Here is a 23,077-nt window from a genome sequence, read left to right as displayed (position 1 = left end):
ACAAGGTCCGCCTCGTCGACTTCTGAAAGTTGTTTCTTTGCTCTGTATCTTCTTAGTATACAATCCACTATGTCCATGTACAGCTTACTTCTGCTTTCAGGAAATACACCGTTCAAATCTTCATAGACCAGGCAAAGAAGCGCAATATTGAGAGGATTCTTCGACATTTCATGTAAGGTTTCATCATTATGCAGTCGTTCGATAAGCTGTTCGGCCAAGTTTGTCTTCTCTCTGAAGTACTTTTTGATGAAGGTTTTCACATCTTCTTCAGTGAATCCCTCCACCTCTAGCAGCGTGTCGCAGTATTTTCGAACTTTGACTCCAGCCTCGTGCCGTGCAGTTACAACCACGCGACATTTTGGCAGCGCTCGGCCTTGAATAATTTCTGAAAACATTGGTAGCTTCTTCTGAGAAACTTCATCCAATCCATCGAGTACCAGGAGAACTTTAGATTGATCGTGGCGAATGTAATCGAGGAATCTAGATCTCTCTCTTTGGTCGTCACCGATATCTCGAGGTAGAAGTTGATCATCAATGGATTCCCAAAGGTCAGACTGAACTTCACGACATTTAATCAAAAGCACTATGCGGAATTTTGCCAAGTAATTTTTGGTTGCGCGTTTTTGAGTGGCCCAGTCGAAAACAACTTTTTTGCAGTAAGTTGTCTTTCCCATACCAGGCTTCCCTTCTATTAATACAACTCTTGGTTCGTCACATTCTATGTGCGGGTTGAAGATTTCAGAAATTGTGACGACTTATCCGTAGCTGTTCCTCTCGTTTTCTCCTTGTAGATGATTTTAAGTCTGGTGTAGAAGTCTCCAAAAGAAAAGTTCCAAGTCTTCGCACCAGGGAAGGAGGTTTATCGTACCCTCGCGGGTTTTGTAGAGTTTAGAAATGTTCTCAATCATTTCGGTGGGATCAAAGGCATCTAAAAATAAAAATAATTCTCGTCAGGTGTTAAGTCAAACTGTCGAAACCACCTTGGTTTTTCGAAATATTTAACAAATGGTAAACACCACAGCGTACACTATTGAGTTATGGATGCACGCGGGAGGCTGCCAAGCACGAAAGAAGCGTAAGATTCGCTCGAGACGATAGCCGAGGGCGACTCTAGCTTCTTGAGTGCTTAGGAAAGCTCCCAAAAGCATCCATAACTCAATAGTGTACGCTATGGTGTTTACCATTTGTTTTATAACATAACGTTGACACATTGTAGCTAAAGAGTTCCCTTTTATTTAAAAAATCTTACGTGACCAGAAAGAAAACAAGCGCGCTTGGAAAACTAGTCTTTGCATATGCTCACGTCAGCAGCGTACACCCATGGGCAAATTAATGGGGGACGCTAAATTGACCAATCAGAGCACGCGCTTTACTTTGGTTATGTTATAATGCAAAACATTTTTTCCAAGCAAAAGTCCCTTCAGTGCTCAAAGGTCCGTTTTCTAAAAGCGCCGATCATCAATAATGACACAAATTGAGATACAATGAATATATGAAGTTCATATATTTTGACCTGCGGTATTAGATACGTATGATGCACGATGCTCGCAGTAGATAGCGCTATTTGTGCAATAGCGAAAATCAGACTTAAAAAAGAAAAAAAAAAAAAAACCTACAGGCCTGATTTTTTTCAGGTCTGATTTTCGCTATTGCATAAATAGCGCTATCTACTGCGAGGATCGTGCATCATACGTATCCAATACCGCAGTTCAAAATATATGATTTTCATATATTCATTGTATCTCATTTATCACTTTCACGGGTTTATTACGAATCAACTTAACGGCCTGCTCCCACTTGGCTTGTCAGCTCAATTGGTAGAGCGCTGCACTCGTATCGCAGAGGTCCGTGGTTCGAGTCCCGTACAGGCCTGATTTTTTTCAGGTCTGATTTTCGCTATTGCATATATAACGCTATCTACTGCGAGGATCGTGCATCATACGACACAAATTGAATTACTTGTCTTTTCACAAAACTCTTGTTTGAGGAATTTTTTTGCTTCGCACATTTAGATCGATCCTTTGTGAGAAAAAAATCACCTAAGTTTTTCTTTTTCAACGGCTCTTTACACTGAAAATTATTTTCAGTTTGACACCTACTTTGCCATTGCCACCATGACCGTAAATATGCAACTTTTACGTCGGCTTAGCGCAAAATTCCAACTTCTACCCAATGATCTATTTATTCAAACTAACTAAAATAGGTTAGAGGAGTATGGAAATATAAAAATATGTTGCGGTTTCGGCGAACTTCTTGTACAGCCGATCAACGTAATATGCACATTTTCAAAAATTTTACCCAACAATGCACAAAAGCGGACTCAATTATTTACGAAATTTACGCCTTCGACCCATGGTCCACGCCTGAATTAAACATTTTGCAGCTTTTTCATGCTTGATGATACCATGAAACAGCATTTAGGGGAGAAAAATCTCTACACCACCTACAAAAATGTTGCCGCCGAAAGGTGATTCATCGCTCTAAGTGTCCTATTGTTATGTTCATTACGCAGTAATGAGAGAAAAGAAAAGAAATCACTAAAAGGCAAGATAGATATGAAAAATGGTCATGTTAATCCAAAATATTTCTTATTATCCACGTAAAAAGTTTCCTTATTGATATTACTTGAAGTGCACTAATTTTGTATTGGATAATGTATCCTCTAATTTTATACTGCACCAACGTATTCAAAGGACCCATCTGCTGTGTTTATTATCCAAAAGCTCCCGTAAAATCGTCAGAAAATAATATATTCACGAAAACACACTAAATATGCCAAGTAGATTATTATTTTCATCGATTTTTCAAGACTTTATAAAGTGAAAGGAACTTCTTACAAACTTTATGAATATTGTGTCACGCAACGTAATCATGCGAAATTCAATGACGAGATCGTCTGAAAATATTTTACCAAGTTGTATTAATTAATAGCTTGTAGTTTGTAATCGGCCTTGTAGTTTTCCACGGCGCAGCCGGTGAGTGGCTTCTCAATCCTACTTTCAGCTTCTTCCCGCCTGGCGGTTTTTTGAACATAGATGAGTATAGAAAAGACCCCAACTAGAAGGCATCGAGGATAATTCGAAGTAATTATAAGAATATCGTGTGCCTCTCAATCCTTTTAAAATCAAGTGATATCGAGCAAAAATCTTATCGTGTAGCGGGTGTGACTTGGTTTTAATTGACATTCTTTTTGGTTGTTATGATGAGCAGTAATTTTTCAAAAAGTGTCTGACATACTAAAGAAGTTACCGCTATGACATAGTTTGAACTGTGATATATATCTGATAATTCTAAGTGTTTCCGTTGGCCACCCTATCAACAAAATCAGAGAAGAAAACTTTCCAGTTTACACGAAATTTACGCGCAGATCCATGGCAGCTACCACTTGTCAATTATTATTGATTCGTAAGATTAGATTTGCGTCAAAGGTTATTTTGTTGAGCACATAGTTAAATAAATATGTCTTACTAACCAAGCGCGAGGGCCGTACTGGGAGAATATCGGCCCGAGGCCTTCACAGTACGGACCGAGCGCAGCGAGGTCCGTACAAAAAGGACTGAGGGCCGATATTCTTCCGGTACGGTCCCGAGCAAGCTTGGTCGATAAGAGATTTATTATACGACTGAAGTTCAAAGGGACACAAGTGTGGTATCATTCGGGACCATTCGGGACAGTCCCCGGTTCAATACTTAGAGACGTAATCATGCGAAATTCAATGACGAGATCGTCCGAAAATATTTTACCAAGTTGTATTAATTTCAAAATGAAAATTTCCTCTCTCCTACGCGCAAAACTGACGCTATATTTTGCAGTTTGTAATCGGCCTAGTAGTTTTCCGCGGCGCAGCCGGCGAGTGGCTTCTCAATGCTACTTTCAGCTTCTTCCCGCCTGGGAGTTTTTTGAACATAAATGATTATAGAAAAGACCCCAACTACATGGCATCGAGGATAATTCGAAGTAATTATAAGAATATCGTGTGCCTCTCAATCCTTTTAAAATCAAGTGCTATCGAGCAAAAATCTTATCGTTTGGCGGGTGTGACTTGGTTTTGATTGACATTCTATTTGATTGTTATGATGAGCAGCAATTTTTCAAAACGTGTCTGACATACTAAAGAAGTTACCGTTATGACATAGTTTGAACTGTGTTATATATCTGATATTTCAAAGTGTTTCCGTTGGCCACCCTATCAAAAGAATCAGAGAAGGAAAATTTTCAGTTTACACGAAATTTACGCGCAGATCCATGGCAGCTACCACTTGTCAATTATTATTGATTCGCAAAATTAGATTTGCGTCAAAGGTTATTTTGCTCAGCACATAGTTAAATAAATATGTCTTATTAACCAAGCGCGAGGGCCGTACTGGGAGAATATCGGCCCGAGGTCTTGACAGTACGGACCGAGCGCAGCGAGGTCCGTAGAAAAAAGACCGAGGGCCGATATTCTTCCAGTACAGTCTCGAGCAAGCTTGATTAATAAGAGATTTATTATACGACTGAAGTTCAAAGGGACACAAGTGTGGTATCATTCGGGACCATTCGGGACAGTGCCCGGTCCAATACTTAGAGAATATTGGACCGGCAATAGAGCATTTTGATTGGTTGATTTTAGTTATTAGCCCTCTGACCGCCCGAGTCGTGTAATAACACCGGTTTACTTTTGATTTATTATTGTTACTGACTGTGTCAAGAGGGCGGATAGTTAGCAATGGATGGACACTTACCGAATTAAATCCACCCTCTCATGGAGAATCCTTGAGGCTCACTGTTTGCGTAAAACCGGAGCTTAGGTTAGACCCAAGCTACGATTCTGGTTCACGGCCTAAAATGGTACTTCGAAGTATTTCGTTTCTGGCCTGCGTTTATCATGTTAGATGTGCACAAGCCACCGCATGGGAAAACAAGAGTTATTCACACATACACGCCAGTCTACTTGTTACTTCGCGATAAGCGTGCGTGTTCTTATAATCTATACACGTGGAGTTCTCGATCACCAACTTCGGGAAAGTGAGCGTTTTCAAAGTCGTTCGTGTCTTTGAGGGGATCCCAATGCTTTTTGCGTTCTCCCATCTCGTGCTTTCCTTAGGTTTTAAACATGTAGACACATCAGCAGACCATAGGAAATAGTTAACGCGACAACAGCACGATAGACGGTCAAACTCAAAGCAAAAATGCAGCTAACTGAGGCTCGATCCGCGTAGATTGAGCATACATTTGGAGTAAATAGGCTTGTATGCAGAGTCACACGGGAAGAAAGAGCTCGAACGAGTGATAAGTATTTTCAGCCCCTATGTCTTTAATAGGGTCGGAGGGTCGTGGGTTCAAATCCCATCTGGAAACTCGATTTTTCTCTTCTATTAAAAATTGTTTATTTCATCTTTACATGCTCACTTTGGGGGCTGGTTGGCTGCATGTGATGCTTTAATGGATGTGATGCTTTAATGTGACAGCGTGATGCTGTTAGTGAGCTTCTATGTGCTAGCTGATGTTTGGCTGTGTAGCGGCGTGATGCGGTTCCAGTCAATACCCACTAATTGACCCTTGCTCACCATAGAGTCTCCTGTAGCTCAGTGGTTAGAGCATCCGACTAGATCACGGAGGGTCGTGGGTTCAAATCCCATCTGGAAACTCCATTTTTCTCTTATATTAAATATGTCTTTAATAATTGCAGAAAAGGGCACATTCAGCTCTCTCAAGCGGAATACATCACCTATAACCCTTGAGTTTAAAAACCTCCGCGCCACAGTGACAGAAATATAGAGCTGATAAACCTCCAAGGGAGGAATAACGAAAACACCGTGACCAAAAAACTGGACTGATTTCGTGACTACACCTGGAAACCTTAAATCACGAGACATACAACATAAACTTAAGAAACTTTTCCTACTTATTCTTAGTGGGAAAAGACACGACATCTGGCTCTTTAGCTATTTGTTCTATTTTGTGTTGCTACCAGTGTAGACGAGACCCAACCAGGTCAAAATAGTGTGTCTCAAGTTGCAGCTCTGGCCTCACATTGTAAACTATCTTTTAACCCGTTGTTAAGTTGAATTTTGCACGAAGTTCTTAGTGGTATGATCAGCCCCAGAAATTTAATGGGGTTGGATCGGTAAAGTGATGAGTTGGTGAAATGGGTATCCGGTCTTTTCCTCCAAGAGTCTTTCCGTCTAAGTACTTTTCATCTGAAGTCTTTGGTCCACTTGTCCAATATCAAGTCTTTTCGTCAAAGTTGTAACATTGTTTTAAATGAAGTAGTAACAAGATATATTTTATCAAATAGTGACAAAAATAAAGACTTGCCGTTTAACTATTTCGCGCCAAAGAAATGGGAATATTAAGCTTGTTGTTAAGCGTCTATTGTGCGTAATAGACAACTATGGGTAACATCAATTAGTGTCCGATACAACCAACAACATAATCCAACATGATAAAGAAGTAAAACTAACCAAAAAGGGTAAATAAATAAACCTAACCCAAAAATGACCCCAAATAAACATCTTCTCTGTGTATTTATCGTAATTAACGATGTTGAATTTGTAAACGAGGATCAGTGAATAGTAAGAGCGATCGAAACCAAAATGGCAACGGCTCGCACTAATAAGTTCTTTATATAGCCTTATCTAGCCTTCTAAAAGTTACTTAAATGCTCCCAGATAAGACAACATTTAGACGAACAGACTTAGATGAAAAAACTTGGGAACGAAAAGACTTGGACGAAAAGACTATTGGACAAAAAGACCGTAATTCGGTTAAATGTATTAGTGTACTAGCACTGCAAATGAAAGAAAGAAATGGTTTGGCCCATGAACAGCCTAGGATCCAACGATCATAACTCAAATATCTAAGGTAACCATAACCATAACGTGTCTCTAACATCATCAACTCAAAACCGGAAAGAAGTGCAAAGCCTTCTAGAAGTGCCTGAATATTATCACAGGATCAGTCTTAACTTCCCACGGCAGTGAGGAGCGTAATATAAATGAGCTACAGTGTAAGCAACATGAAAATTAGAAAAAGCCGCAACAAACTCTAGGAAGCACCTCCACCAGGGTCATCTTAGGACGGTAGAGAGAATTTTAGGGGGGCAATACAATGTTATTAAGGTTAAAATGGTTCCATTCCTTCCATTTCTCCTATCTAGTGTTTAGGTGCATGGAGGTGGGCTGTAGCTAGGGAGACCCCTTATCTCTCAAGATATTAGAAGCCCCTTTCCTCCTTCTCACCCTAGGTTGCACATCCTTTACTGTCCCATTGTTTCATCTAAATAAGATCACGTGCGATTTTATCTTATTAATATCTTAAAAAAGAGAATAATTTAGCATTTTCATTCATTGCGTTAAAAATTAGATCATTCGTTGGGTTCAAATTTAGAATAAGATAAAATTCAGATCATTCATTGGGTTACAAAAAAATAAGGAAAAATAGAAATTACTCAATTGTTCTGTTGTACGCCAAAATGTGCCAATTTTCGCAGCTCGGTGGCGGTGAAGATTGTGGCCGAGTTTATCGTGTGCATGCAACGTCTTCAAGAAAGGTTGTAAGACCTGGGCAGCCATTCCCTGAATGTCAAACAGTACTAAGTTCGTCGAAGAAGAGTTTGTTCCAAGAGTTTGTTGCGGTTTTTTCTAATTTTTTCTCATTTTCATGTTGCTTACACTGTAGTTCATTTATATTACGCTCCTCACTGCCGTGGGAAGTTAAGACTGATCCTGTGATAATATTCAGGCACTTCTAGAACATCTTATTTCCGTTTATAAGAAATATCTAATAAGAAACATCTTCCTCCTACTAAGAAACTTCTTCTGTCAAAGGCCATAAGATTTAACCGTCAACCGTACTACTCCCCACTGAGATTAAATTGACAATAACTGATAACGTAAGAAGAGATCCCGTTTTTCATGCTTAATACGATCAGCCTATCTTAGATTTCTCGGATGATATTTTCACTTCTAGAAAAACGATAAAGCAAAGTCTGCGTCTTTTGCCTCAAAGAGCAATTTTTATTTTTGCCACAGAGCCGCGCAATCAAATTCAGTATACGTAAGCGTGCTCAAAGTTCCGATAGTGTATGCTGATAGTGTGAGCAAACCGCTTCGCTAGAGATTTCTCTTTTTCGCCCGAGTGGCCATGGTTAGCGCGGGGAAAAACTAATACATTTCGCTACAATAATGGATACAAACAGAGACTCGGCCCACCAGTCCCAAAACGAAGACAATTTTCCCACCTTTTCACTTGGGCTAGAGTTCTTAAATGAGGCAAAAAAAAAGAGAAAAACAACGGAAAAGGAGACTCGGCGTTAGCGCCATCACGATTCGCTTCACTGTCCGACAGTGAAATGAAAGTGCCATTTCATTCACATTCACTCATTTTAGTTTCATTTCATTCACCCGGAAGGTCCTGACTAATCTATTACCCAGATCCTCTCGTTTACCTCTAGGGTCTGGGTACGAGACTAGGTCCTAGCCCTGTCAAGAGCCGCACCTTATCTTAGCGGGGTGGGGTGGGGTGGGGGTACCTGGGCTACTACAGAATCCACTGATCTCCAAGGCAATTTAATAATGACCTCATCTTACAATCTTTCTTTTTCAGCGTGTTCTATTGATCAGCCCGTGCGTCATGTCCGCCATATCTCAAGCGGGTTTCGATGTCGTGCGGTAACTCCCGTAAGGAGCTTGCGGAAAAAAATATTATTCTAGCGCGGGATTACCCGAACAACCCTGTTTGATCGAGTCCGTGATCTTTGATTCATTATGCATAGACGTCTTTTGACTACTTGTGACATACATAACTTTACCGCAGTTTTTCCTCTCTTGTTCATCCTCTTCCATCGTCGCACATTTTTTTCGATTCCCTTTATGTTATTTTAAGTCTGGTGAACCTGTTTTATAATCCCGGGTTTGAATTCCCCCTCCCCATGTTTTCTTCCTTTTCCTCTCCAATTCTTTTCCCAGAAATTCTCTGATAAAATTAACAGTTGACAATATCTGATGAGTAGGGTAGGGTAGGGAAAGTTCGAACACCTGCATAATCTGTGGCTGCCGCCAGTGTCCTTTTTTTTCTCTTTTTTTTCCTTTCGCCTTTTTTCAATTAGCAAGACAATTCACTCGTTCATCCAGTAATCATTACCAAAGTAAAACCGAATTCCTAAAGCATACATACCACATTGAACCAATTGCGTCAATTTCCAAAAGATCTCAAGCAAAAAAGTTGACATGAAGTAAGGAAACAGAAAACGAAGGGGCATCGAGATCAAACAGATTTTCCGGAAGAATGCAGGAAAAAAATAACTAAACACACATAGAGAATACATGGAGAAACCTTGAAATTCTGCTGAAAATACTTTTATTTACATCAGTTAAAAGTCTTAAGAAGTACATTTATCGTTCAAATGAAGCTCTTACTAAATTAAATAATCTTAGTGAATAGATGCTACATAAGTCTTGCATTAATATTTATATCGATAATTAGAAGCTACTGCACCATGATCTACCCTGCTTAGGGTAAGAGCCGCGAATCCCTGATTATTCGCTACATTATCACTTCTTAAAATTGGTCAGAGCACAGAGTATAAAATTTCAGGGGAAGCCCATCTAACTCGGTTAGAGATGGATGACACTCTCGCACAGCAGTCAGAGCAGCAGCAGCACCAGAATTACCAAAATAATTCAAAGGTCAATTCGACACTTCTAGAGATGTGTTTTCTTTCAAATAATTACTTAGCCAGAGCAGCAGCACCAGCTTCACAAATGTTATTTCCGTTCAGAAATAACATTTCTAGAGATGAATTTTTCCTGGGACTGCGCTGCCAGAATGCCAAATGTAAACAGAAGCACTTCTCTCAGCTGATAGCGATATCGTCTGTCAGCATTTATGCTGTCTGTGCTTATTTATTTCTTGATAAGCTGACAACCGAGACAGAGTGCTGCGAAGAATTGTTGGAAAGTCTTGTGAAGAAAGCCATAACCTTTAGTCGGTCTTAGTTTACTACCTCAGGGCTGAACTAACAGAAATGCAAATCCAGGTAAATCGCTTTCCTTTTTTTTTTCCAAGCTCCTTCTCGTCAAAGTCCAAGTTGTCTTCTAATAATTTTCATTTTTGCATTTATAAATGCACTCTTATATAACAGTCATACTATTTCCGGCTTCCCTATTCCGGACTTCCCGGTTTAACGGTGTCGCCATACTTTTCGTAAGGTTCTCTGCTGTTTCCTCGCACCGTGCGGCTAGAATGCCAAATGTGAATAGAAGCACTTCTTACAGCTCGTGGCGATATCGTCTGTCAACAGCTATGCTGTCCGTGCTAATTTCCTTATTGATAAGCTGACAAACGAGATTCAAGGCGGCGAAGAACTCTTGAAAAGTCTTGTGAAGAAAGCCATAACGTCTAGTAGCTCGGAGTTTACTGCGTCCGGGCTGAACAGAGAGAAATCCAAGTTCTGGTAGATCACTTCCTTTGTGTTTTCCAAGCTCATTGTCGTCAAAGTCCAAGTTGTCTTCTAATAAACCTTTCAAAGCTATCGAGCCAAGGTGGTTCAGTTGGCTTTCGTAAAGTCCAACAGGGTCCTCTTCGACTTCTGAAAGTTGTTTCTTTGCTCTGTATCTTCTTAGTATACAATCCACTATGTCCATGTACAGCTTACTTCTGCTTTCAGGAAATACACCTCTCAAATCTTCATAGACCAGACAAAGAAGCGCAATGTTGAGAGGATTCGTCGAAATTTCATGTAAGGTTTTATCGTCATGCAATCGTCCGATAAGCTGTTCGGCCAGGTTTGTCTTCCTTCTGAAGTACTTTTTGATGAAGGTTTTCACATCTTCTTCAGTGAATCCCTCCACCTCTATCAGCGTGTCGCAGTATTTTCGAACTTTGACTCCAGCCTCGTGCCGTGCAGTTACAACCACGCGACATTTTGGCAGCGCTCGGCCTTGAATAATTCCTGAAAACATTGGTAGCTTCATCTCAGAAACTTCATCCAATCCATCGAGTACCAGGAGAACTTTAGATTGATTGTGGCGAATGAAGTCGAGGAATCTAGATCTCTTTCTTTGGTCGTCACCGATATCTCGAGGTAGAAGTTGATCATCAATGGCTTCCCAAAGGTCAGACTGAACTTCACGACATTTAATCAAAAGCACTATGCGGAATTTTGCGAAGTAATTTCCGGTTGCGCGTTTTTGAGTGGCCCAGTCGAAAACAATTCTTTTGCAGTAAGTTGTCTTTCCCATACCAGGCTTCCCTTCTATTAACACAACTCTTGGCTCTTCACATTCTTCGTGCGGGTTGAAGATTTCAGACATCGTGACGACTCGTTCCGTAGCTGTTCCTCTCGTTTTCTCTTTGTAGATGACTTTAAGTCTGGTGTAGAGGTCTCCAAAAGAAAAGTTCAAGTCTTCACACCAGGGAAGGAGGTTTATCGTACCCTCGCGGGTTTTATAGAGTTGGCGAATGTTCTCAATCCTTCCAGTGGGATCATAACCATCTCTAATAAAAATAGTTCTCGTAAGGTGTCGAGTCAAACTATAGATACCACACTGGTTTTTCGAAATATTGTAAAACATGGTTTTTTCCAAGCGCAAATCGCTTCAGTACTTCAAAGGCCTGTTTTATAACAGCGCCGCTCATCAAAAATGGCACCAATTGAATTACTCGTCTTTTCACAAAACTCTCGTTTGAGGAATTTTTTTGCTTCGCGTATTTAGATCGATCCTTTGTGAGAGCAAAGCATATACGTTTTTCTTTTTCAACCGCTTTTTTTTTTTACACTGAAAATTACTCTTCAGTTTGACACCTACTTTGCTTTTGCCGTCATGACCGTAAATATGCAACTTTAATCTGGGCTCAGCGCAAAATTCCAATTTCTTCCCAACGATATATTTATTCAAGCTAACCAACTAGAGTAGGTTGGAGGAGTATGGAGATATAGAAGTATGTTGCGGTTTCGGCCAACTTCTAGTACAGCCGGTCAACGTAATATGCTCAGTTCCGAAAACTCCAGCCAACAATGCACAAAAAGCGGACTCGATTATTTACGGAATTTACGCCTTCAACCCATGGTTGACGCCTGAATTGAACACTTTGAAGCTTTTCCATACTTAATGACACCATAAAACAGCATTTAAGAGAGAAAAATCCCCACGCCCATCTACAAAAATGTTGTCGCCGAAAGCCGATTCATCGCTCCAAGCGACCTATTGTTTTGTTTATCACGCAGAGATGAGAAAGAAGAAAAGAAATCAATAAAAGGCAAGATAGATATGAAAAATGTTCATATTAATCCAAAATATTTCTTATTATCCATTTAGAAAGTGTCCTTATTAATATTACTCGAAGTGCAGTCATTTTAAATTGGATAATGTATCTTGTAATTTTGTAGAGAACTAATTTGATCATGGGACCCATCTGCTGTGTTTATATCCTATTTTATTCATATTATACATATCTCGACTATATCACGTGATCGCTAACCATCTCCCCTCTGCTCACGGATATGCCGATGATACACAACTTTATCTGTCGTTTAGACCCAATGACATATCTTCGCAAGACCACGCCATAGCTGCTCTTGAAGCCTGCATTTCGGATGTCCGCTCATGGTTGATTTATAATCGCCTGTTAATTAACGATTCTAAAACCGAATTCTTAGTTGTTGGTTCCCGCCATCAATTATCAAAAATCGCAATTGATTCCATCACAGTCGGTAATTCTACCATTCAGCCTCTCAACAGTGTTCGAAACCTGGGTTCCTGGTTTGACTCCAATATGTCCATGTCCATTCACATTGGTAAGATCTGCAGCAAAGCTTTTCATGGATTGTATAAAATTCGCCAAATTAGGAAATTCCTCAGTCCTGAGTCCACGAAGACTCTTGTTCACGCATTTGTGACTTCGCATTTAGACTATTGCAACTCCCTTTTATTTGGCGTACCCAAGTACCAGACAGAGCGTCTTCAGAAGGTGCTTAACGTCGCTGCTCGACTAATTTTTAGGATTCCCAAGTTTCACCACATCTCGTCCGCCTTATATAATCTTCACTGGCTTCCTGTGGCTTATCGCGTCCATTTTAAGTTGTTACTTTTAATTTATAAAGCTTTAAACAAACAAGGCCCACTATACATAAAAGAATATCTGCAGCCACACAGTGTCAAGGGTCATCAGCTACGTTCCTGCGATCAGGGTCTCCTTAAGGTCCCAAGAACTAACTTTAAGACCTTTGGTGATCGTGCCTTTGCCCGTTCTGGACCTTTTTTGTGGAACGAACTGCCGCTTGAAATTCGAAACAGTCCAAGTGTAACGATTTTTAAGTCAAAGCTTAAGACACATCTATTCAAGCTGGCTTACAGTTTGTTTTGATATTTTGTCGTTTATCATTTTAATATTTGTAGTTAATAATGTTGTAAAGCGCTTTAGAATATTTTATAATTTTAGCGCTTTAGAAATGTAAATTATTATTATTATTATAACCCGGAAGTTCCCATGGAATCGGACCAAAACTCCGACCAAAACACGGACCAAAACTCGGACCAAAATGCGGACTAAAAACTCGAGATTTCGTGACTGCACTTGAAAACCTTAAATCAAGAGACCTACAAAATAAACTAAAGAAACAACTCGTTGTTATTCTTGGCGGAAGAAGACACGACATTTGGCTTTGTAGCTGTTTGCTCTATTTTGTGTTGCTACCAGTGCAGGCGAGACCCAACCATTGTCAAAATAATGTGTCTCAAGTTGCCTCTCTGGCATCACATTGTAATCTATCTTTAACCCGTTGTCAAGTTGAATTTTCCATGAGGTTCCAGGTGATATGATCACCCCCAGAAATTTAATAAAGAATTGTGTCTCCTTTTGACTTCACAGAACATACATATACATGTATTAACATTTACAACATAAAAAACGTTTACCTTCCATCCTCGGTCTCTTGTTATGTGGAAGCCCGCTCGTCAAGTCATCCGATTTTCGTTTCATCATTTGAAATTTACTTGAACCTAGTATTAATAGCAAACATGTACATTTGTAGCTTGAGTTTATTTCAACATGGTATTTCTAACTTGGTAACATTAAGAAAGAAAACATCAATTTTTTTTGGGAGAAGTTTATCTTTCATCTTATCCGCTTCCCTTGTCAGTAAAGAACATGAAAATTAGAAAAATTGGCAACAAACTCAAAGACGCTCCTCCACCAAGGTTATCTTAGGGCACTAAAGAGATTTTCAGGGGGCAATACAATGTAGTCTAGGTTATCGTGCTTCCTTCCTCTCCTTTGTCCTCGAGTTAAGGTGCACGGAGGTGAGCTGCGGCCAAGGAGACCCCTTGCCACTTAAGACATTAGAAGCCCCTTCCCCCCCCCCCTCCCCACCTTAGAATGCCACCTGTTCCTTTACGGCCACTACCCCATCGCACCACCAGCTCAGTACCTTGAAGGAGTTGCAACAAAACGTGAGATCAAGTGGTGCACAGGTAACTCACTTTGACTTTTATAGCCGATCATAAAGAATACCTTCCTAACTTTCAAAAGTAGCAGAATTCTCAGTTATGTACATGAAACGGTTTTCAGCGTTTCAAAACCACTTCTAATGTGTTTTACAAAGGAGAGTTCCAACACATAACTTTGTTGTAAGTTCGTAGTTGTAAACAGAATGTTCATTTATGGAGATCAATTAAAGTAAGGAATGTATTATAAATGAGCCTAAATTCAATTTGGGCAAAGTTACCAGAAACTCGAAAAAAGCCATTTAACCAAGGTCATCTCCGTGGGGTTCTAACAAAGAATTCAACTTAATCTGTGTTCCTGTAAAAAGACCCAATACTTTGAATACTTTATGTCTGGAACAAAATCAAGGCCTATGCAGGGATTCAATAGCTATCCTATATTATCAGACTGCATCTACAAAACACCAGCAGCATATAAACATTTCCATAGAATTTGATTAACCGCCTCCCGGTTAGCTCAATGGATAGAGCGCTGGACTGTTGTGCGGGAGGTCGAGGGTTCGAGGCCCGGCTGGACCAACACTCAGGGTCTTAGAATAATTGAGAAGAATTTGCTACCTTTTTATAACATCAAGAAATGGTTCGATATTCTAGTCTTATCGGATAGGGACGAATAAATAGAGGTCCTGTCTCTTGCAGGGTTGGGGTAGGAGACGTTAATTTCCCACACACGAGATTACTGTGTGATGGATCTCCTCCCCTAGGGTGGGATGGGTGGGATATTGGGCGCACTTAATTTGGAGCCTCGCTCCGTTGTGCGACCCTCACCACACTCCGGTGAAAGTGATTAAATAAATAAATGATAAAAACTATCCAAAACAACTGAAAATACAAAACAAGTGACATGGAAAACAAGATTTTACCCAAAACTACTGTTACCTTTGTAATGAGGCCAGTCTTTAAAAACATTAGGATCTCTCAGCAAATGAAAAACAGTAGAAGCTGCCATGATACTAGTAAAACGTTTCCAAGAACCTTTGGTGTCTGTACCATCAGCGAAATCTGCGATACCTTTTACTAGGAGCCATTCAATGCCAAGATCAAATGCAGCAGTGAACACTCCTGTAACAAAAAGGAGAAAAAAGCTAGATATGTCAGAGTAATTAGGATGATAACCACTCAATTACTTATTTCTTTTTAAGGTTAAATTGTTGCCCAATCTACTGCCCTTTAAAAGCGATTAAAATAATCCAAACCGTGAAAGGCTCTCTAGGCTGATAATCCAAATAATTGTGTGCACTCTAGCAAGCATACTTAATGGCCCACATTGCTAGAGATTATCCCACTTTCCAAAGAGTGAAACGATTCCTTCTTTTCAGAGATATGGGCTGCTAGTCCATCACATGATATCTCTCACAATAAGGTATGCTTCACCTTGTTTCCTTTAAATTTAACTGCTATCCATACATACTTCTGGGTGCAGAATGTAGTCCCCAAAAATACATCACAATGACCCTTTTATAGGTAATCAACCTGGAGCTCACAATTACCTGCATTTGCAGCTGATCTAGTATGTTAGAAGGCATTTCAGGTAAGGCCCAGGACTTTCTCAAGCTCAGTATAGCAGTTGGTGAAGCGATACAAGATTGCAAAAATGCCTGGCAAATTATTGTGACCGGGCACAGGATTTCGTACACTAACGCTTTTCCGTTAAACGGGTAAAAATAAACGGTTTGTAAACGGATAGTAAACGGGTAGTAAGGGCGTTTAAACGGTTTGCATGTCCGTTTAAACGAATAGTCCAAAGCGTTAAACGATAGAGCAAAGTCCAAAAACGGATTCCGTGAACCATTAAACGGCCGAGAAAAAAAATAAACGGATGGCTTAAAACGTTAAACGGTTGAACAGCATCTATTAATAGATTGCTCAAAACGTTAAACGGATGGACAAAAACGTTGAACGGATAAGGAGGGCTAAAGAACAGCGGGAAGCCATGCACATATCGATCAGAAACCGTTGTGAACAATTATACGAATTGTTCATGCGGAACACTGACGTTTCATGCTAATAATATTCGACTGATAACGATAGAAAACTAAGTAAAATTAAATTACTAGCCTGCCATTAAGCTATCCACTGGCGAGTGAAGCGAGCCGAGAGCGAGTCTCGCCCTGGAGAGCTCGCAATGCGTTTGAAGCAATCTGTCAATCATACCATGTGGACTGAACATTCTCGACAGAAAGAAAATAGAATTGAGAAGCAAACTCATTTTTTTTTTCATGTTCCTACATTGTTTCTACGTATTGACTGAAATGAAAACGCACTCTCAAGTGAAAAACGTTAAGAAATGCCGCTGATTTTGTAGATTTCACCGTCGGTTAATCGAAACAATTTTGCATGTGCATGTAACAAAACTCAACTTTCTTTCGCTCGTGTTTCATCTAGCATTCGATTTCGTAAAGTAATGTGTAATTACAGCTTTTATAAAGCAATTTCTGTTTCCTTTTAATCGATGGAAATAAAAGATGAGAAACTCGATAGCCACGGATTTTGTAAATTTTGCCGTACACGTCAATCGAAATAAATTTGCATAATCATGAAAGCAAATCTCGCTCTCCTTGTCTTAATTAACGAACATCTGTTTTCGTAAGCTAATCACATCCCTCTTCCAACAAAGAAAACCAAAACTTTAAATAAAATTGAAGGTCTCTACAACCATTTTACATCAATAACTTGAAAACGAGAAGCCTACAGTAATCTCAATGAATCCTCAACAATCATAATAGTAGAAACAAATATTGAAACAATCGCGAAAAGCCTTAGTTAAAAACTCTCTTTAAGTCTACCTGTCGCCTGCTTGCTTTATAATATGCTTACTTAAACGACACTTAGCATTTATTTTGCCTTTGATGAATTTCCACGCCTTGTCTCTCTCCGCAGAGGACTCGACTGGAAATCTAGAAAAAACTAACACTTTTAATGAGTTTAGTTTCGTAGTGTCTAGGGGAAGTTTCTGGTGTGTTCCGTCTGTGTTGCTGGTGCTCATCTCATCTTTAGTAAAGAAGTATGGCAGAAGCTTAAGCGCGCATTTGTGCCGTTCCGATCCGCTCTGCAGAATGTTCTTCACGACTGGTAGCTTTCTTGGGGTCACGCAGCTACCAATGAGCTCATCGCCAACTTGAGCTTCTGTTAATTCGTGGAAGCTTTGGGTTGCAGGGGTTGAAGAAGTTGAAGCTGTAGGCGGAGTCGGAACCGTTGGTGTTTCTGGAGATAGCGCGAAGATGTCCATATCTTCGTTTAGACTGGCCAAGGCAACAGAATCCATAGTTTGAAGATCATCCTGCTGAAGGATACTGCTGGCTGATAATGGCTGCTCAGTTTCTGGTTGTTGTATCTATTAAAAAGTTAAAAATCATATGTCATTTTGTAGCAAGGGAATTAAAAAAATAAATAAAGGCCATTTTGGTTTGATTAAGTCGAGTAAGTAGAAAATAAATTGAAACCGCTAGCTTTTGATGGCCTTATTTCATTATACCCTGTGTTTTATTATTCTTAAACCGGTTTAATTAGAGTTTAGAGGCACTCAAACAGTTTAGTCTTCTGCAACAAAGTTTGTCAAACCAGTAGTTCCATTACCGAGAACTCCGTCTTTAAAGCCGTAAACGAAAAAGACATTAAAACTTACCATAACGTTTTGCTCTAAAGAATCCAATCTTTGCTCAATTCTACCCAATCGGACTGTGATTTTTCTCTCCACTCCAGACAGGGCGTCCTCGAATTTCTCCATCATCTATTTGAGTAAAACAAACAAATGAACAGTTAATTAAAAAAAGTGAACAATCAAACATCAGGCAAAACCAAAGAAAGTGTCTGTAAAATGAGGTTTCCGTATTAAGACGATTATTTATAAATTACTCAGTCAAAAAGTAATTAGACGTCATCCAAAGGTAAGGCTTGCTTTAGAAACTCATTGTTGACACTGGGTGTCCGTAACGTAGTTAAGCGTGTTGAATTCAGAGAAAAAAAACTGAAAAGGACTTTCCAAGCGACATTTTCTCAACAAGTAACGCATTGTTGTTATGCTTACCTTACAGATACTCTCTTGTACCAGCAGCTTTATGGAAGCAACATCTTCTGTAGTCGCACCAGCACTGAAACTCTTGGCCTCCTTTTCCTCATTTCGTGCTTTCTTTGCTTTAGTTTCCTCACACCACTGAGCCTCTCTTTTCTTCTGTTCTGCCAAAAACTCTTGGTATGGGTCAACGGGAGCTGCGGAAAGTTTTTTCTGCCCAGCCTTCACCTAAAAGATCAATACAACATTTATCAAAACGAAAGTCTGTTATGGTAGTATAACATCTGAAAACTTAAATGTGATAATACAATGTTGAAACACGCTCGTTCACTTTGTCTCGCGCAAGAAAACGTGATCTTAGACTTCCTGATGTTCGGGTTATTAACAAAAGTCACGTTCAAAAATAGTTATAACCTATATAAAACGATCGCTGTAGATGGTAAATGCCCATTGACATAAAACTATAATAGAATCATAAAGGTAGCTGGTGCATTACATAATTCAAAATTGTTTGATTCAGAACACCCAACATTGTCGTACATGGAGGAAGGGGGAAGAAAGAGGAGAATGGACAGATGAAATTGCTAGGTGCCTATAAGATCTAATCCTTACCAATCAACAATTTTCATCCATTGAGAAATAACCTTGTTCCTTTGTTTCTTCTTGTCGAGCCATCAATGTCTCCAGTTTGTAACCAAGGTCTCCTATTTTACTTTTCATCTGATCTACATTGTCTGCAGATCAAAATTGACATTTTATTTTAGACAGTTCTGTATCATTAGCAGATTCTAGAAGCTCTGAAACAAATTGCATTTATACTTAAGGGATGAATAACACCAAACAAGGAAAGTCTTCATTCAATGCTAGCCCTGATCTAATAGCTGCCAGACTTTGTCTCAAATTCTGCTGCGATAGGTGACTACCTATAAATAGATCAATCTTATTCCTGAAAAGAGAGCCATTTTATTGTTGTTTACTCTTGCTGTATTTCCTGACAGTTTCTTCCTATCAATTCAGTGTTCTCATTCTTTACCTCTGGCACATCTAGACTACAGTGTCTAAAGGGTGTACGTGTATAGTCTCCTTCGCATTGGGAATTTATTTAACACAACACAAGACTGTGGGCCAAAGCAGTGTTTTGCTCCAATGTTCATGCAGCACACTTACTTCGCCTCTCAGTTTTTTTGGTTGAAACATTGGTGGGCATAACGTGTACCTTCAATATCTCTGATCGTTTCTTTGATATTGCCTTCATCTTGTTTCCACTGCTTTAGCAGCTGTCTGTAGTGTTCTTCTGTATCAGGATCTATGCACTCATTCTTAAGCTTACTTATAGCAGCTCCATAACCTTCTCCTGCCAGTCCTAATATGGCATTGCTGATATCCTGCCAGTAGCTGTTGAATGTTGCATCATCCACAGAGGCTTGGCTGGCATGGGCGTACACAGTATTACGGTAGTATTTCAGCCTGGCTATGTTGGCCTCGCTACTCACATCTGCAGCTGAGGGAAGACTGTCCCATCCAGTGCTGGGGGGGGGGGGCAACCCACAGATATTCCTCAGTAGCACTATCAGTAACGTGATGTCAAAGTCCTCTGATGAAACAGATGATGGAACAGTTGGATACAGCTTCCTCCATTGTGTAGGATTCAGGATTCTCTTCTTCCTCCGAGACTGTAGTGTTACATCCTCTGGGTGACGCCCCAAAACTGTATGAAGTCCTACTGGAGGATGTATGGCATCAAAAGTGTCTCTCAAAGCCTGGGATCCAACATCCACTAAAAGGCGACACACTCCAGCATAGTTGGTTGTCTCCTCGGAAGAAGGAAATGTTGGTGCATCAGCGGATGGCATGTGCTGTCGTAGAAGATCAAATCACCCAAAATGTTAGTCTTTTCAGAGTGAAACTTTTTTAGACAACCAGGGTGTGTGACCTAAGGTGGTGAGGTTTTGACCTTATGCACATGGAATATTACTCTTTTTCATTTCACTGACTATAGCGTAGCTAGCGGGTTTTTAATTTGTGTACATAATCAGGACAGGCTAATAACCGCTGACATTTTTATCGAGCGCTCTATCGAATCACTCATCAGATTGTTTGGTGTTGCCCAAATGTTTTGGATTTTATGGACTATCACTTTGAGATAATTTTCTGATTCTCAACCACCCGATAATAAGTGAGCAGTGAATTCAAATGCATCATCTCAGAGTGTTAGATATTTATTTAATATTCATATTAAATAAGTTGAGAGAAAGTTATTAATTGATCCTGGTCAATTGATTATCTAGGTATATTTTTTCAATGTGTGTGTGTTTCGGCTTTTGGTCGATTCATTTGGTGTCTTTCACAAGGTCGTTGAATAAATTAAACTCACTTAGTGCACATTAGAATGTGTAAATTTTAGAGTTATGAACAATCGCAATACTTTGTTGGATTTTTTTCTCAGTTCGTGAGAGGGCTGTATTCTATAATTTCTGCGATCTGATTTGTCAGACAGAGGGCAGTAATCTCCCATCCAGCCGGATCTCAGCGGGAGGTATCCTTTTCGTGTTGAGTCGCTTTGCAGAACATCTTAGGCTTTCTTAAAATTTTTCATAAACATATCTTGTTTTACCGGCTAGAAAGCATTTTTAAGCAAAGACTTCGGTCACGACCTTTTGCCAATAAATAACGCTAATTCTTTCTCTTCCTTTTCTCTCAGATCGCTTTGGTTTTCCGCCAAAATTGATTTCTAAATAAATTTTGGGGTGCTAAAACTGTTTTTAAGGAGATTGTAACGCGGCCTAAAAAACACTTGGTACTTAAGAATCCCTCCCAAAAAGTAACTCAGAAAGTTAAAATGAGAAGTACTTGCCATTTACAATTAAATTAATCAATGTGACTTTCATTCATATGATATATGAATTCTTCCGAACAATTTGTTCGTTTGTGGAACTTTAAGGAAAGTTTTGAGATCTTCTGTAAATACACTTTTGTTTATTCCTTAACAAGTCCCTTGAATTTGGGTGAGGGTTAGGGTTAGATATTTCTTCAGTGAGTTTCACAACAGAAAGCGAACGAATTCGATGGGTGAAAGTCGCATTCAATCCCCTTGTGTCTGGCTAGAAAAAGCTCTCAATTGACTTCAGTTTTTCGGTGGAAACCGACACGATTTTCACACGCCATTGCAGAAAACAGACAAGCAGACTCACACAAAATTTAACGGACGTGAATCCTCGAGGATTAATCGGAAATCAGCAGTACTTTCCGTGAGATATTTGAGTGTTCTTTTTTTTTCGAAGATCGTTGCTATGGTCAATTTACCCGTGTGTATTTACATTACCAGTACTTACTTGTGCACGATCCTCGCAGCACTATTTACGCAATAGTGAAGATCAGACCTGAAAAAACTCAGGCCTGTACAGAATTCGAACCACTGACCTCTGCGATACCAGTGCAGCGCTCTACCAATTGAGCTAACGAGCCAGTAGCGGTACTTGCCAGTACTGTTGTTTATTCAAAAGTGTGTATGCGCTTTTTTGCCTCTCAAATTGACAGTGTCAGATCGTGACAGATACTTATAAGTAACATTTTTCCGAGTTTCCTTGGAAACCTTTTTAAGTTACTTTAATGGAAAGGGGGGCTTAATTTGTTTCTTCCTCTAAAGATGGGGGGGCTCATTAGAGGGGTGGCTTATTTTAGGGGGGGGAGGTTAATGGACGTTTTACGGTATTACTTTTCTGCAGGGGCCCATTCTCGAAGGTCCCGGTAACTTAAAGGGCCCATAAAACTGTTCTGTTGTCAATTAAGATAGGGGTTTCAAAATTTTCTTCCCTCCTAGCAAAAACACTTCTAAAAAACATCCAAGACTAAAAAAGGGTGTTGATTGAGGTTAGGAAACTCTAAAAAATGCCCTAACAAAACAAATTGTACCTTTCAGTGCAGGCTGCATGCAGGCGATTTAGGAAAAAAATGTTCACTGTCTTTAACTGGAGGATGTAAAGTTTGCACAAATGTATGTACTTAAAAATAGTTAAACAAGTTACAGCCGACCTTAAACGTTTAAGGTTCCCTCTAAACCTGAAAGTGTCATTAACCTCTGCATGCCGTAAATTGTAACTTTACAGAATGGACGAATCCCTGAAAAGAACGAAAATCAAGTCAGCATCAACCTCACGAAAGCTATCTTGTCGTTAAATATCTAATTGCAGCACTAGTGTTATCACTTGAATGTTGGTGAAACTATTCTGCGTACCTGTATTTATATATAGAGCGAAACAATCAGCTCTACCTATGCTCGAAAACTTTCACTATCCTTTCATTTACTTTGTAGAAATGTATGATTTTAAACTACCAAAATTCTCCTGCTTGATATGAAATAAACAACGAATTAATTGTGACCGGACACTAGCCTCATTCAGTTGTGAGTCATTGAAGTATGCTGCATATAGTTATGAAAATGAAAATTTTATGCGAAAGAAACTTTCGTTATCTAAATTCGAGTTTATTTGTTTAGTTACATCCCGTCAGCCAATTGCATGACAAAAGCGTGACAGCTTAAGAAAGCTCCACGCTCCTCGTGTGCCTCTCGCCTTGC

The 23,077-nt window shown here is 39.7% G+C and overlaps 3 protein-coding genes across 3 annotated transcripts in view; all 3 read right to left on the bottom strand.

Annotated features, from left to right (window-relative positions):
• Nucleotides 1–23,077, bottom strand: part of LOC111341968 (uncharacterized) — a 229,902-nt gene that overhangs the window by 92,143 nt on the left and 114,682 nt on the right. The window contains exons 16-17 of the mRNA XM_088726996.1: nucleotides 15,369–15,551; nucleotides 13,902–13,985 (exon numbers count right to left, since the gene is read on the bottom strand). Of these exons, the coding sequence (XP_088583122.1) occupies nucleotides 13,902–13,985; nucleotides 15,369–15,551 (267 nt within the window). The remainder of the gene's footprint in view (nucleotides 1–13,901; nucleotides 13,986–15,368; nucleotides 15,552–23,077) is intronic.
• LOC148726347 (uncharacterized) lies at nucleotides 17,096–19,033 on the bottom strand. Its single transcript, XM_088728556.1, has 4 exons — nucleotides 18,998–19,033; nucleotides 18,517–18,729; nucleotides 18,115–18,219; nucleotides 17,096–17,823 (listed from the first exon to the last, which is right to left on the bottom strand). Exons 1-4 carry the CDS (start codon nucleotides 19,031–19,033, stop codon nucleotides 17,272–17,274), a joined length of 906 nt encoding a protein of 301 aa, XP_088584682.1. The 3' UTR covers nucleotides 17,096–17,271.
• Nucleotides 18,594–22,652, bottom strand: LOC148726346 (E3 ubiquitin-protein ligase DZIP3-like). The gene is made up of 4 exons (XM_088727085.1): nucleotides 22,534–22,652; nucleotides 19,718–20,357; nucleotides 19,114–19,235; nucleotides 18,594–18,729 (listed from the first exon to the last, which is right to left on the bottom strand). The coding sequence occupies exons 2-3, from the start codon at nucleotides 20,352–20,354 to the stop codon at nucleotides 19,117–19,119; spliced, it is 756 nt and encodes a 251-aa protein (XP_088583211.1). The 5' UTR covers nucleotides 20,355–20,357; nucleotides 22,534–22,652; the 3' UTR covers nucleotides 18,594–18,729; nucleotides 19,114–19,116.

This window comes from Stylophora pistillata, chromosome 7 (genome assembly GCF_964205215.1).
Source record: "Stylophora pistillata chromosome 7, jaStyPist1.2, whole genome shotgun sequence".
In the NCBI taxonomy this organism is placed as follows: Eukaryota; Metazoa; Cnidaria; class Anthozoa; order Scleractinia; family Pocilloporidae; genus Stylophora; species Stylophora pistillata.
Note: the sequence above shows the minus strand (reverse complement) of the source record. Positions and strands in the feature narration are given on the sequence as shown.

Bases quoted from the DNA above. Each gene is read 5' to 3' on its own strand.
- LOC148726347 (XM_088728556.1), bottom strand. From the start codon at position 19,033: ATGTTGGGTGTTCTGAATCAAACAATTTTGAATTAT. The intron at 18,730-18,997 runs GTAATGCACCAG...TTGATCTTTTAG, and splicing joins ATCAAACAATTTTGAATTAT to GTGAAGGCTGGGCAGAAAAA. The intron at 18,220-18,516 runs GTAAGCATAACA...TTACTCAAATAG, and splicing joins TACAAGAGAGTATCTGTAAG to ATGATGGAGAAATTCGAGGA.
- LOC148726346 (XM_088727085.1), bottom strand. From the start codon at position 20,354: ATGCCATCCGCTGATGCACCAACATTTCCTTCTTCCGAGGAGACAACC. The intron at 19,236-19,717 runs GTACACGTTATG...TTTGATCTGCAG, and splicing joins AACGATCAGAGATATTGAAG to ACAATGTAGATCAGATGAAA.